At 36.6% G+C, this 15,081-nt stretch overlaps 1 protein-coding gene across 3 annotated transcripts in view; it reads right to left on the bottom strand.

Moving 5' to 3' along the window:
* Positions 1-2,049: 2,049 nt before the first annotated feature.
* LOC120301634 overlaps positions 2,050-15,081 on the bottom strand; it is a 28,677-nt gene continuing 15,645 nt past the window's right edge. For all 3 annotated transcript variants that reach the window (XM_039329121.1, XM_039329122.1, XM_039329123.1), the window contains 4 exons: positions 14,088-14,154; positions 12,909-13,035; positions 4,298-4,490; positions 2,050-3,111 (listed from right to left, as the gene is read on the bottom strand). In XM_039329121.1, coding sequence (XP_039185055.1) covers positions 2,089-3,111; positions 4,298-4,490; positions 12,909-13,035; positions 14,088-14,154 — 1,410 coding nt within the window. In that variant the 3' untranslated portion in view covers positions 2,050-2,088. The remainder of the gene's footprint in view (positions 3,112-4,297; positions 4,491-12,908; positions 13,036-14,087; positions 14,155-15,081) is intronic.

Below are 15,081 nucleotides of genomic sequence, written 5' to 3'. Positions count from 1 at the left end.
GCGGGACGTCAGAAGGGGGCGGAGCCACGGAGGAGAAAGCCCGGGAGAACGAGAGCTCGGAGCGAGTTTGCAGCGGGGGTGGTGAGGCTTGGCCTGGGTTTTCGGGGGAGCGACTGGTGACGGAGAGATCCTGTTACTTTTAGGAACGGCTTTCCTAGCTGTAGTATCCACCAGAAAGGCTGGCCAAATCACGTCATCTTCATTTGTAGAGCAGAACATACTTAAGGTAGCGGGCAAACCAAATCAATGTGCAGGCAGTCCTCGACATACAACAGTTCATTTATAGTGACTGTTCAAAGTTACAGCAGTACTGAAAAAAGTGACTTATGACCGGTTTTTCACACTTATGACTTTTGTAGCATCCCCAGGATCATTTGATAAAAATTTAAATGCTTGGCAGCTGGTTCATTCTTATAACCATTGCTGTGTTTTGGGATCATGTGATCATCTATTGTAACCTTCTGACAAGCAAAATCAATAGCTAAGCCAGATTCATTTAACAACTGTGTTACTAACTTATCAACCGCAGTGATTCACCTAACTGGCAAGTAAGGTAGTAAAATGGGGCAAAACTCACTTAACAAATGTCTCACTTAGCAACATAAATTCTGGGCTCAATTGTAAGTCAAGGACTACCTGTACCTTTTTCCCATCATCCTCTTGAGGTTCCTAAGAATATTTAAGCAATACACAATGGTGACCCAATCTTTAATTAAATTGAGAACTATGGTAAGCGTCTGTGTAAGCAAGATTTAGATTCACAGCAGCAGAAAAAGTTGGTTTGGAAGATGTATAAAAGAAATCCTTTGACCCAGATTTTTTTGTTTTAATCCAATCAATTGAAGAACACAAATAATTTTACAAGGAAAAGTGAATTCAGGCAGGCAGCTAGAAGATCAAAAGTGCAAAGAAAAAGAAAAACAACCTGCAGACCTAAACTTTCTTTGAGTTGAAATTTCACTGATCCAGCTCAGAGCAGACCCAACTCCCATTGCACAACAAGAGGTGAGAACAATGATGTATACAAAGCACTATATATTAAAAGCCCAGATATATTTTTAATTGAATGAGCCATTCTAAAACCCCAGATGTGGAGGAAAAACAGTGAGTCAAATATTCATAAGGCCTGGAGTGCAATGTTCTGTGCTAGCGAAACAGAAACATTTACACCTCTCAGCAAACAATCCACTGAATGTCTGGAGATTCTCAGTCATCCAGGTCATAGTTGTCACAAAGGTGCTTTTTTCTTCAAAAGGCAGCCGGACTGTTTTTTTCTTGAAGAAGAAAATGTTTCGCTTCTCATCCAAGAAGCTTCTTAGATGAGATGCAAAACATTTTCTTCTTCCTCAAGGAAAAAAACAGTCCAGCTGCTTTTTGAAGAAAAAAGCACCTTTGAACGAATTCACTGAAGGGAAATTTTCTCTATCCCATCATCCAGCTGCCAGAAAAATAAAAAAGGATAAAGGAAAGGAAATGCAATGCAGAAGATTAATCCTTTGAAGCCACATTCTTCTGCAAAATACTCTTTTACAATACACATTTTTTTCTTGTTTGTTATTCTCAACATATCTTGATTTTCCTCTTTGAAAAGTACTTCATTCCAGTGCAGTAGTTCTCAACCTGTGGGTCGGGACCGCATTTGGGGTCGAACAACCATTTCACTGGGGTCGCCAAATAACGCAGTCCACCATTTTTTCCCCCTTTTCCTTAGCTGTGCTACTCCCTTTTATTCTATTGGCTTTTGAAAGCCAATAGAATAGACTCTCTTGAATAGAGTCTAATTCTATTGGCTTTCAAAAGCCAATAGGAATTGTCCAGGCTGTCTCTGCCCTGCTGAGCCCGCCAAAAGTCCCATTCTGCAGAAGGTGCTGCACCAGTTGAATAGTCCTCGACTTATGACCGGTTGGGGGTCGCGGCATTAAAAAGGTTGAGAACCACTGTTCCAATGTCCTACCTGTATTTCAATTATTGCAGCAAATGACAGGATATAACATGGCAATAAATCTAATCAACCATGTGGTGTGTATGTATTTATTGTCAGTCCTGAAAACTTTTCACACAACAAGAGGTCAATTTCAGAGGTTGGCGCTATGTTGCTTTGACACTGTAGCTGTTACCTGTGTCAGGCCTTGAAAGACATGGAGATTGTGACATATCAGATGGTGCTGTGGGTATACTTATCACTGTAGAAGAAGAGTCTTCAGTGCTCTCATCTTTTGAACATATGGCTCCATTTTCTGATTTCTCAGACTCCGGCCTTTCGTTCATTAAGTCTAGCAGGAAGTATGAACTGGTCATCCTGCCTGATGTCTCTCCACTTTTTCTCATTGAAGACTCCAGATGCTGGGCTCTGAGTTCCATGTCAGTTGTTGTAGTTTCATTTAAGAAAGGATCCTGGTCAGAGCTGTTTCTATCAGCTGATAGCTTGTCACTGGGCTTTCTCGAAGAAAAATCCACTAAAAGGGGCAGTTTATGGCCAACCAAGCCATCTGGAGCCTCACAAACTGGAATTGGTTTTGGGAAGGGTATATAATCCACAAAGGCATTACTTTTTTTGAGTCTTTCTTTACTTTTAGTCAGTGGTTTTTTCAAAAACCCTGCAAGTGAGGATTTTATTCTTGAGACAGTTGAGAGAGAGGGTTCCATATTACTTATAGGGTTTTTTTCGTCTGCCATAAGAATGTCTTTGTTACGCTGGGACATATTTTGAAGAATATTTTTCTCGGTTACAACATGCCTGGTGATTGTTTTGGTGAAATGACCATGGGTTTTCTGAACCAAAGAGGTCCCTTTCTGAGAATTTACAGAAAGATTGCTTAGCTGCCTTTCCAAAGATAAAATCTGAATGGTGATGCGCTTTGGTTTTCTAGTAAAAGTGGGTTTTTTCTTCCTCTTTGCTCTTAGATTAGAATGAGGAGATTTTCTACTTTGGATTATTGCAGTGGAATCATCATAATTATTTTGTAGAACTGGATTTAGGTCCATACATGCTTCATTATCCTGATTCAAATAATCAAGTGTCTTCTTCCCATATAACAAAAGCCATTGATTCCAAGCAAACTTCCACCTTCTTCTTTCATGACAAAAGATGGGAAATGATTCACTCATTTTCTACAAAAGAAAGAGATAGTGAAACTTTTATGCCAACTGGTGGGACACAACTATAACACGTACTTAGGGAGAGCTCATACTGATACCTGGATCTCTTGAAACTATTTGAAACTATCTGTTGCCTATTTCTTAAATTTGCGAAATCACATTCATATAACTTTCAAGAAGTTCAAATTTATATCCAGATTCAACAGTGCATACTTGAATTTTTCACATGTAAATCCAGAAAAGCCCTAGTACTGTATTAGTTGGATGTTTTGATTTATTATTTTTTCAAAAGCAAAGTAAGTTAGTCATTTGTGGTAAAAAAACAAACAAAAAAAAAAAAAACCTCAGTATGTAGCTGATTTATAATCTTACTTAATTACAGTATCTGGAGAGTAGGAAAAAAAGCAAAATCTGATTTAAAGACAAATATCCATTACCACGATGTGCAAATTTTCAGTGGAGCTTAGCAAGAAAAAGATTTGAGAAAGATCCTCCCCCCCCCCCTTGAAGTTGTTTTGAAAAGGCCTGCTATCTCTCACTGTGTATGAGGACAAAGTGATAATGCTTCACTGTGCCTCTTATGTAAAACCACTTTGGTACAAAGCCTTTTCCAGCTATGGAAACTGCCACTTGGTGCTCAGAAACAATGTGAATTTCAAGAATTCTAATGTCTCCATCATGGGCAGTGCCAGGCTGATGCAAAACCACCACAAGCCTATTTATCACTTTTTTTCAACTGTAAATACCTTCTAATACTCTCAGGTAAATTTGCCAATCATAAATTGGTGGAAATTCTCATACACATTTATTCTGAATCTGAAGTTCCAATTGATTTCTGGGCAGGGTTTAAAGTGACCCCCCCCCATTAATTCATTTTCTAGTCAATTTAATTCTCTAATTTTACCAAAGATTTCCAACCATATAACTTTCGTAATGCCAACCCACAATCTCCAACTTGATTTCTTGCATTAATATAAGTAACATGCATCTTTCAGTAGTAGCATAATACAAATCAAACCGATCATGCTTTAGATTTGAGAAACATCTTCTGTATTAGATTCCTGAAAGTTATCCCCCCCCCAAAGAAAGATCCATCATAAATTCAAGGAAATTTGGATTTTTGTGATATTATCAGCTTACAAAATCTTAACAAGAACAATAATGGTTAAAGAGCAAAAGATAAGAAAATAACACGTACCATTTGATTTTGTGATTCTTCTTTTACACGACCAGCACTGATAATTTTGGCATTTGGATTTTTTAGTTCATCCATAATGTCCAGAGGTATAGGTATTACCTTCTTTTTTAAACCACTTTTGTTGTCATAGATAAAGCCAGCCTGAATGCTTTGTCCATCGTCAATTAAATAATCTTTGGGAAGATTAGCTTTCCTTTAAAACAAGAAGATTAATCATCACTAGACAATCAACATTTAAATGAATAATACTGTATTACTAGTCATTAATTGTTAGTTCCTGTTTAGATAGCAGGTGAAAACTGCAGCCAGGAGAGCCTTTATCATCTCCAGCTAGGGTTTCAGTTGCAACCCTATTCGGGCTAATATGCTATGGTCACCACTCAGTTGGGTTATTGGAATATACTATACATGGGTTGGAGACAAACCAAATTCTATAGCTAGCAGAAAACATAGTGGAAGACTCTGTTAACTCATCAAGGTAGAATAAGAACCTATTTTAAGAGACTTCTGGTTCCGGATCACGGCGCTCACAGCTGTGCAAGGAGACGGCTCTCCTTGCCAGCTGATCCTCCGCTGCCGGTAAACCCTTAATCGGGTCGAAAAGCCGCCTTTGAGGGGCAGCTACTGGTGAGGAGGTCCTCGTCGTCCTTGGGAGAGTGGCAGCTTCTTCCAGGGACTGAGATTGCTCCTTTGGGCCGACGGTGGAAAAAACGGCCAGTAAAATGGTCATTCATCTAGCCCAGTGGTTCTCAACCTTTTTAATGCCGCGACCCCCAACCGGTCGTAAGTCGAGGATTACTCAACCAGTCGTAAGTTGAGGACTACTCAACTGGTGCAGCACCGTTTGCAGAAGGGGACTTTTGGCAGGCTCAGCAGGGCAGAAACAGCCTGGACAATTCCTATTGGCTTTCAAAAGCCAATAGAATAAAAGGGAGTAGCACAGCTAAGGAAAATGGGGAAAAATGGCGGACTGCGTTGTTTGGCGACCCCCGTGAAATGGTCGTTCGACCCCAAATTGGGTCCCGACCCACAGGTTGAGAACCACTGATATAGCCGCTGCAACCAGAAGTCAGAAGAACATCTAAGCACAGGAACCACCATGGTTGAGCTGGGTGAGACTTTTTTTTCTCCCTCTCTTGGGTTTCTTTCTCTTTTTTTGTGCCTTTAAAGTGCACTTTTGAAATGATTTTGCTACTCTAAGAAGGCGGCGTTTGTGAGTGTGGGGAAAAGAAGCTTAAATGGTCTGAATTAATTTAAAGTGATTCTTTTTCCTATTTTTTTTCCTTCACTTTGGGGTCTTGGAACATTTTGTGAATATTGAATATGCTATTGGACTTGAATGCTTCTTTTTTCTGTGTTTCCTGATCTTGTTTATTAGATTCCTGGTCTCTGAGAGAAAATTTTACATTGTACTGAGGACACCTTGTAGAAAAAGTTAAAATTGCAACTTTCTCTTTTGAGGATTGGACTGACCTTGACTTTCAGATTATCATAAAAGGGAAAATACAAAGAAAATTAACAGCTGTACTGGTGGGGGTGGACACTGATTAAATGTTCTCTGAACACAGCCTCTACTAAATGATACAGACTGTTTTTGATTATCTTTGAAATGAACCCTTGGTTCAACTTGACTATAAACTTATACTGGAAAAACTTTATGAAGCTACTGATGAAATACATTTGCAAATAAAAGAATTTATGATGAAAATAAAAAATAGAAATCCTGCTTTGAACTTACAAACTGACTCCCAGACTTTGGACCAAGAAACAACAGAAGCAGAATTAACTAAAGGTAAAGAAGACTCCATTTTATTTCATACGCAGGCTGATGAGATCTCTGAGTTATTAAAAAGGACTGTAATTAAACCACTTACAACCCTAAAATTAACAAAAATGGACAGACAAGCCCAACGAACTGAGAACGATGCTAGCTTGGATAAACAACTATTAGCTACAAAATTGGATGTAATTGAGCCGGCCACTCAACAGGTTCAAATGTGGAGACCGGACTTTGTCAAACAACAAGGGATTATTTACAAAGGAGCTAGGTTTCTAAAACAGAAAAGAAGACGTCTCTGCTTGATTCAAAGGACACTACAAGACATAAAAAATGACTTGCTTATTGATATAGTGGTGTTGTTATGGAAACCTGTTTGGCATAAAAGGAAAGCTAGAATAAGATTTAAGAATGTGATTGAAGGTTTTATGTAATGATTTTAAAAGGCTTATTAGATATGGATTGATTTATGGCTTATGACAGTTAAATAAGATATTAGATTGAATAAAAATTAATTAAAGGTCTGAACTTAATAAGGTGTTTGTCTACGTATTAATTTGTTTTGGATATAGTAACTTTGAGGAGGTTAAAGAAATGTGATATTGATATTGAGGGATTGATTGTTAGATTATAAAGTATAATAGAAATAGAAAGGTTTTTTTCACTTTTTTCTGTTTTGTTCTTTGTTTTTTTTCTTTGTTCTTTTTCTTTTCTGATATGGACTAATATACTTTTTTATATATACATTAGAACTGATAGTTACTTTGTAATGGAAGAAGAATAGGGAAAAATAAGAAATGATATTAATAAATGTTTATTGAATATGTTAAGGAAAAAGATAATGGGGAGACTCCCAAAGTGTTAACTATGTACTTAGATTAGAAATATGTAATATAGTAATTGAAATAAGTAAACTTAATACAGGATCTGGATTTGTGGATCTATTTAGATGAAAGGTTATTGAGGATTGATAGGATTGATCTAGTTGTATTGAAATATATCAATTTGAATATAATATGTTATTATAGGGAAAAGAGAAGGTTTTTTTTAATGATTTAATCTGAATTTTATGATTTGTTGTGTGGATAATTGATTGCCCTGCCACCACATTGTTTCATAAGCACTTGCCTGTAAAATGAAAAAAACAATAAAACTTGTTATAAAAAAAAGAACCTATTTTAAGTAACTAATTGTTACCTGTTGGCTTTTGAGCCCAATACAGAAAAATAAAGCTTTAAATCCCTAGCGCAGTGATGGCGAACCTTTTAGAAACCGAGTGCCCAAAAACTGGCCCTGCCCCCGCTCTGCCCCCATCCCTCACCCTGCCTGCCCACAGGACCATTCACCGCATCCAGAGCCTGCCACAGATCGTCCAGGCAGCCCAGCAACACTATGGCGGACACATCCTCTGCCCACGCCCTGCAGTATCAACTGCATGATGGGGTATGAGGGCAGAGTCTTGTTTATGCTGCCTGGCTGCCATGTCCTTGATTGCGCTGCTCCATGTAGGCCACTCTCGGGGGCGACTCTCCTTCAGGGGGGCTGCTGGAGAGGAGGGGGTCATGGGGGGAGGTGAGGCTGGGACAATGGCACGTATGCCCACAGAGAGGGCTCCGAGTGCCTCCTCTGGCACCCGTGCCATAGATTCGCCACCACTGCCCTAGTGTGAAAAAACATCTGGATATATTACACAACACCTCGCACGATCCTAATCTGTTGGCCTCGCCCAGTTACCAAGGGAGGACCTGTTTCAACTTTCTTGACCAGAGGACAGTTTCTGAACTATACTGTATCCTCAGTCAGCAAGGAGGAGGTCAGGATGCTGAAGATACATCCATTTTCTTCTCAGTTTTTCTTTTCTCTCCAAAAGAAGTTTGCCACATTGAATTCATTATGGCATATGTACAGAGCATGACATCAACTAAAAAAAAATAATCAAAAGGAACTTTTGTGTGCATGTTTAATAGACCGCTTCCACTGTACAAATAATATGAGAAACAGGAATACTTTGTCATGTTTGTACGAATCAGGAGAAAAGCCTACAATTAAATAAGGTCTTGGGGTTTCAAGTTGACAGCTCATTAGAGAGACAATGGAGTTGTTTCAGTGAGACTGTTTCAGATTTCTCCTTTCCACTGGAAAAAAATATGTTTTCAATCACCAATAATTTTCAAAAATCTGGCAAAACAGCAATTTTCCTTCCATAAAGGTAAATCCAGAAAACTATACAATCTTCAAATATTCTCTGAAAGCCCTCTACAGTTTTGTGGTGGATGGTGAGCAATGACAAGTCAACTATGGTGCATTTCTGGTTTTAATTAAAGTGTCCGTTTTTTTTTTTATTATTATATCTCATTTGAACTTTTCTCTTTGATTTTGAGATTTATGAGTGTATGTTTTCTGTGATCATAAAACTGTAAGCTGACTCTTTAGGTTTATTTTTTCCTTCTGACTGTTCAATTGTTTAAGCAGATTTGTGTAACAGCTTTAGAAGTACATTTCCTTATAAGAGGGATTAGAACTGTTGGGAGTTACATAAGGGTTTTTAATGAGAGGAAGGTAGTATTCTTTGGTTTTGTTTTACTAGTTTTCCTGTGAGAAAGCCATACACACATTGATTGATTTTTTAAAAATCCCTACATCTATACACTATTAAAACTGTCATGGGGGTTTATCTGTGTCTTTTTGTACCTTCAAATTAGCCCAATTGCAGCACAATAATATTTGAAATAAGGTACCTAAAACCTACTAACTTAAAGTGTTATATCTTCGGTTCTTTAGGCATTGAATGAGGCAGAGTGTTGAAACAACAACAAGTTTATTAACTCAGAACAGAAGCAGCCCTAAAGGCTGCTGCACAGCTATTTATACAGTTAGCCTCTAGGTGGCAACCAATAGATTTCAAGTAAGTTTTCCACCCCAAACCTCATTATTGGCTTGGAGACAGCCAGTCTGGCTTTCAGTAACAGCAACTGTTAAACAATACAGCAATGTAGGTCAGACATTAAGCAAGTGATTTAAAACAGTTATGGCCAACACATTACACCAAGAATGTATAAAAAATTGAGGACCTTTAACTTCTATGGAACTGAAATTTCCATGATATTCAGACCAATTTTATACATGAAGTTGATGCCTGTATTCCAATATTCCCTGTCAATTTCCCACAAGCAAAGTCAATGGGAAAACCAGCAGGAAATAGGAAATTGTTCCCACATACACTGGTCATTCTGTTTAAGTAAGTAATATTGACATTATTGACATTACATTATTTTTATTTAGGATGTATGCTCTTCTTAAATGATCTTAGATCTTCTTAGATATTATGGGACCATCCAACATTGGGATAAAAAATATATATAATCAGCTTAAATGTTAATGTATATTCCGATCACATCCTATTGCTTTTCTCTCAGTGGGTCACCTGGTTATCTAGGGTTCCCTATCATTATACCAATGAGAATTTTACCAATTTATATTTTGGTTATGATTTTCTTTGTCTTATTTGAATTTACTTTCCTCCAACCATCAGCCTGGCTGCTATCTGTCTGTTGACTGCCTCTTTGTCTTTCTTGCTTTAGCTGCAAGAGGGAGCTCCAACATAAAGAACATCTACTTCTGATTTTCAACATTGAACCAAAGGACTTTTATGCTAGAAATGGTATAAAGAATGCCAGTTTTTGATGTAAAGAATGACAATATTTTAAAAGTTTCTTTTAAGTTTAATGGGTATAACTAGGGCAGGGGTAGGCAACCTCGGCTCTTTTACGACTCGTGGACTTCAACTCCCAGAGCCAGCATAGCTGGCTCAGGAATTCTGGGAGTTGAAGTCCACGAGTCATAAAAGAGCCGAGGTTGCCTACCCCTGAGCTAGGGTGTAGCCTTAAGACCTGAAATTCCTTCAAGGGTTTTCTTTTTGCTTCCAAGGTCCCTTCCAAATCTATTATTCTCTATTCTATTATCTAAATTTACATAGATATTATATAGAACCTATATGTCAGTCCTAACTGGATAATTTGTTCTGGTCTTTCATAATGAAAAGATTTGGGTAGAAAATGACACACTAAGAAGAAAACAAACATAATGAAAAGAGTCCAAACAGAATCATTAATTGATTTCTCTGTTGGTTTACCACAAATTAAAGATCTTCTTAAAGATAGATTATGTATAGTAGAAGGTAATGTAATTAAATTAATTCAATAAAAATTGAAATCTGAAAAATTAACAAACAATTCCAGATTAGAACATCAAGATAAGGAACTTAAAGATTTGCAAAAAGTACCCAAGGAGCTGTTTTCAGTTCAAAGAAATTTTATGACAAAGTTAAACAAGTCAGAAGCTGAACCAGAGAGCAGTTAAACAGAATTACAAAAATAATTTGAAGTTTAATGGGATATCTGAAGATTTAGGAAAGATGTTAATAGGGAAATGAAAAAATTACTTAAAATTAATCTTGATCTGCATATGAATGAAAATTTGGAAATTCAAGAAATTTAAAGAATAAATTCATAGCATGTAGGAGAAAATTGCTACATGATATATATTGTGGGAGGGGATGTTGTTGGAAGAGAATACCAGCAGTGTATACCAAGTATATATTCCCAGCAGGGACACCCAAGGATTGAAGGTCATTCCAGCTTCCCATCTAAAGCAAATGGGTACCCATATTGGACAACAGTGATATAGGAAGATATTGAAGGCAGATACTTGTTTAGTGACAGTGGCAAAAGCATCTCTGTACTCCACAGGAGAAGGCAATGTTAAACCACTCCTGTATTTTTACCAATAAACCACATGGATATATTACTGACAATTATAATGCCAGACGATGGGCCTCTCAGATTGATTGTGATACGCTATCAAAGCTGACACCAACCAGTGCATAAAAAAACTCAAGTAGTGGAAGATTGGAAAATGTGGAGTAACCTGGTCCATAGAATCGCCAAGAGTCGGACACAACTAAACAGATAACATCATCATCAACAACATGCTTTGGAGGATTTGTCAGAGTGTAAATAGTGTTTATAAGGTGACTACATTAAAGCCTTCAGGATGTTTAGTTGCTGATGGAACATGGAACAAAAGTAGAAAAAATGTGGGGAAACTTAACACAGTGAAGATTAATTGAATCAATTACACATTGGCATTTTAGGAATCCGTGAATTGAGATGAACTGGACTTGGACACTTTCAGTCAGAAGATCACACCACTTACTACTTAGGACATGAAAAATCGGTGTTGAGACAGTGTTGTTTTTAAAGATATAGTGACTACAGTACCTGGCTACAATGCAATCAGTGACCAAATAGTATAAATTAGATTTTGTGGGCAATCCTTTAATACGACAATTATCCAGGTTTACGCTACAATCACTGATGCAGGAGGTTAGTGAGTTTTATGATCAGTTAAAAATTAGAAATCAACAGAACCTGCAAGCAAGATGTGTTGCTTCTGGTTGGAAACTGAAATGCCAACATTGGAAATATTGAGGAAAATGTAGTTCAACTGTATGATCTAGGAAACTGAAAGGAAGCATGAGAAAGACTTAGCAGTTTAATCCAACTTGGGAAAAAATTTTGGGATATAATTCTATTATGGGCTTGTATCACATCTAAAATTTATGTTTCTCTTCTGGAAGAATAACAAAATCCCCACAGCGGATGAATCAATTTTGAAAAAGTCAGAATTCACAAAAATGGCAAACTGACCTGTTTGATGAAAGAGAGAAAAAACAACAGAAACTTTTTTGGAAGATTTAAAATCTTCTTGCTGAAAGAAGAAAGAAATGACATGATGACCTATTTCTCCAAGTCATCTAAGAGCAAGACAAGAAGTAATGGAGTAATGGAGTAGAAGCTTAACAAGGAGAGAAGATGTAGATTAAATGAGGGACTAATGGGGTTTGTTTAATATCTAACAAAGGAAGAACAATAAGATTGTAATTATCTGTTGAAAAAGTCAGAAATCACTTATATATTTCTTAACTTTAGTCTCCTTTTCAAGTCCTGCACTTTTTTGTTCATTTTCTTTTTTGATTCGTCTTTTATTCTATGGAAAAATATATAAACAAAATGTGGTTTTCTCTTAACACTAAGTCTTAATGTTCTAGCTTTCAATGCTGGGTTAAATAAGAACAGATATTCAATAGGTAGGAGGAAATTGTTATAATTCTTCATTTTATTTTATGATTGAGACTGCTGATTGGAGGGAAGGGCTTTCTTTACATAACTGATGGAGAGATGATGATGCCACAGACTTTCCTACTTTTTGCTCCATCTTTAAATAGGCTAATATGTTTTATATTTTTATTGAGAATTGTCTCTAAATTTTATTTGCTACAATAAACCTTAATTTTGTCTTGAAAGAAGTACATCATAAACTACACCTGAATTCAGGGTACAGCTAATTAGTCCCAGAGCTATTGCTTGCTCAGATTATGAAGCTAAATCTGGCATTGCAGCTTTCTGCTGTAAGAAAGCTGATGTTTAAAGTATGAGAGTTTTAGGATTTATTTATTTATTATGAGATACCATGCCTAAAAGTGATTCTAGGTGGCTTACAATGTTAAACTTACATTTACATGTGTAAGTAAATTGGGGGCTTGGAAGGTAGTGGGGTTTTTTTCTGGAAAGGAGAAATTTAAAGGAACTCTAATTTTAGGCAGGGAATGTGTCTCACTGACTTTATATCATATCCTTGCCAATTCCATACCTCTGATGTGGGATAAGGAGCAACAATCAAATATTTCCACCAGTAAATATATAAAAATGAAAAAATGATGTACAGCTGTCATTTTAAAGAAAGAAAATAACTTTTCTAATTATGGTTAATTACCTTTCATCCTGGCCAGTTGATGGCAAATGATCACTTGTACCAATTATGAATTTATTTCCCATTATCATATCTTGAGTAGGTTCCCTTCTGGCCTCAGCACAAATAGCAGATTGATTTATTAAGTCATCTGAAATAGCAGAGGGTTTTATTTAAAAAATGCACTGCTATCAACAAATAGAAGCCATTTGTCTCTCTCACACAGAAAAAAAAATCCTTACTGTAATCATTTCAGTTAGACATTCTCATCCTGGTACCTTTTAGATATTTTGGACTAAATTTGCAGCCAGCACAACTCTTGGTTGAGAATTAAAGGGCCTAAATTCTAGTCTACCCAGTTGGAAACTAGGTTAGGGAAAATTGGCTTATAGTTGGATGGACTTGGAAAAAAGAAAAGATATAACTAAAGGGAAGCATAACTATGATTAAGAGATTGATCTGGGAGTTGATTCACCTGCAATGTTCAAACTACAAGTTGCTTACCCTGTGGAGCTGATGAGTCACAAAGACAGTTTCAGGCCTTTGGTGCATTTGTTTGCACTTTAAGATTAGGCTAATTCACACCTGTGAATGTTCAGATGTGTTATCATCCAAAATTAAACCTGTCACTTTGGGGGAATGTGTTTGGATTGGCATCTTGTTTACTCTAATGTTTGAATTAGTCACTAGGGAATATTCAACATTATCAATAATAGTTGAGCTGAAGAAAATCTCCAGCATTAGCCTTAGTCTATCTCTATTTGTTCATTCATTCATTCATTCATTCATTCATTCATTCATTCTCTGATCCACTTCTTGTGACTGACTCCTTCACTTCCAAACTTTGCAGCCTATTATTGCTTATTCTTGTAACAAAGTTACAAGCAACAAACTTATTTGCATCCATCGTGCATATTGAAATAGATGATTGTAACAAAATAGTATGTCTTTACATTTATTTTAAATGCTTCAGTCATAGAAAATAAAGCATGTTTCAATAAATCGATCTTAATCCAAATGCTATTTGTTCAGAAATCCAAACTAATTTTTTTTGAGCCTTTGAAGTTCAGTCTTAAGATATACAACGCTAAAACAATGTTTTCAACTGTATTTAATATCCGAACCAGTTCTCCTATTCCTGAAATCCATGTGTTATTTAAATGCATTTGTTGTGGTTCATAATGAGTATTTATTTTCTCCAACCTTTTCTCTCTCTGATAGATGTCTCTCCATCCCGATTAATACAGGTTCTTGCAGGCAACAAATTCAGCTGGAAAAGATGTGCAGCATAAGTTCAAAACATCACTAAAGGTAGAAATGGTGCCTGATGTAAAGTTATTTAGGCAAATGTGCTTTCACATATCATGAATGACCATTGTTGTTCATTTATGATCATCTTGCTTGGTGTTACAGACAGGAAAGCCATATGTGTGTGATCCATTGTGATGAACCATTTATATGATCCAACTCATAACCCACGGTTGGGCTATCTGTAATTCCCTTCCTTCAATTTCCTTTCATGATTGATAGTGGATTTCACTGAAATCTAGAGGTATAGATTTTCATTGCAACTATTATCAAAATAAAACTATTATGCAAACAAGGCATCGCTTTTTGATATTCCACTTTTCTTAACGTGGCAAAAACTCTCCGAAAATCTTTTCTAAATAGTTCTGATATTATTGTCATCATCAGCCATTCAGTCGTGTCTGACCTTCAGCCACTCTATGGCTCTGATATAGCAGATTCTTATTTGCAAGAGCATTTTAAAATGGCATTTTTTCAAAATACAAACTTGAATGTACCCTCTTACATAATTGCATAAACCCGCATTGAAATGACAGTATTAGAACAGAGGCCCTATACACTGTTGTTTTCTGTTTGCCTACAGGGACTTGCTGAAAGAGTTCATTATCTGTTATTATTCACTTTCTCTGGTTAGTCAACAGATTTTTATCTTTCTCTCTGTCTCCTTGCTGTCTCCAACTAATCTGACCATAGCAAAATTAATGAAAGTTTAACTGCTGGAATTTAAATCGGATTGTGATCATGTCTTTTTTTAGTGTTAATTACTCCAGAGTTAAATGGGTAATTTCATCTTAGTTGCTTTCTTATGATAATATACAGTCTATGTATTAATTTCAATTCACAGATACATTTGTTTGCATGATCTATCTATGCAGGGGCGTCCATTGGG

Source organism: Crotalus tigris, unplaced genomic scaffold (genome assembly GCF_016545835.1).
Source record: "Crotalus tigris isolate CLP2741 ecotype Arizona unplaced genomic scaffold, ASM1654583v1 scf7180000024387.2241675, whole genome shotgun sequence".
Classification (NCBI taxonomy): Eukaryota; Metazoa; Chordata; class Lepidosauria; order Squamata; family Viperidae; genus Crotalus; species Crotalus tigris.
The sequence above is the reverse complement of the archived record's forward strand: the minus strand, read 5'-3'. Positions and strand labels throughout refer to the sequence as shown.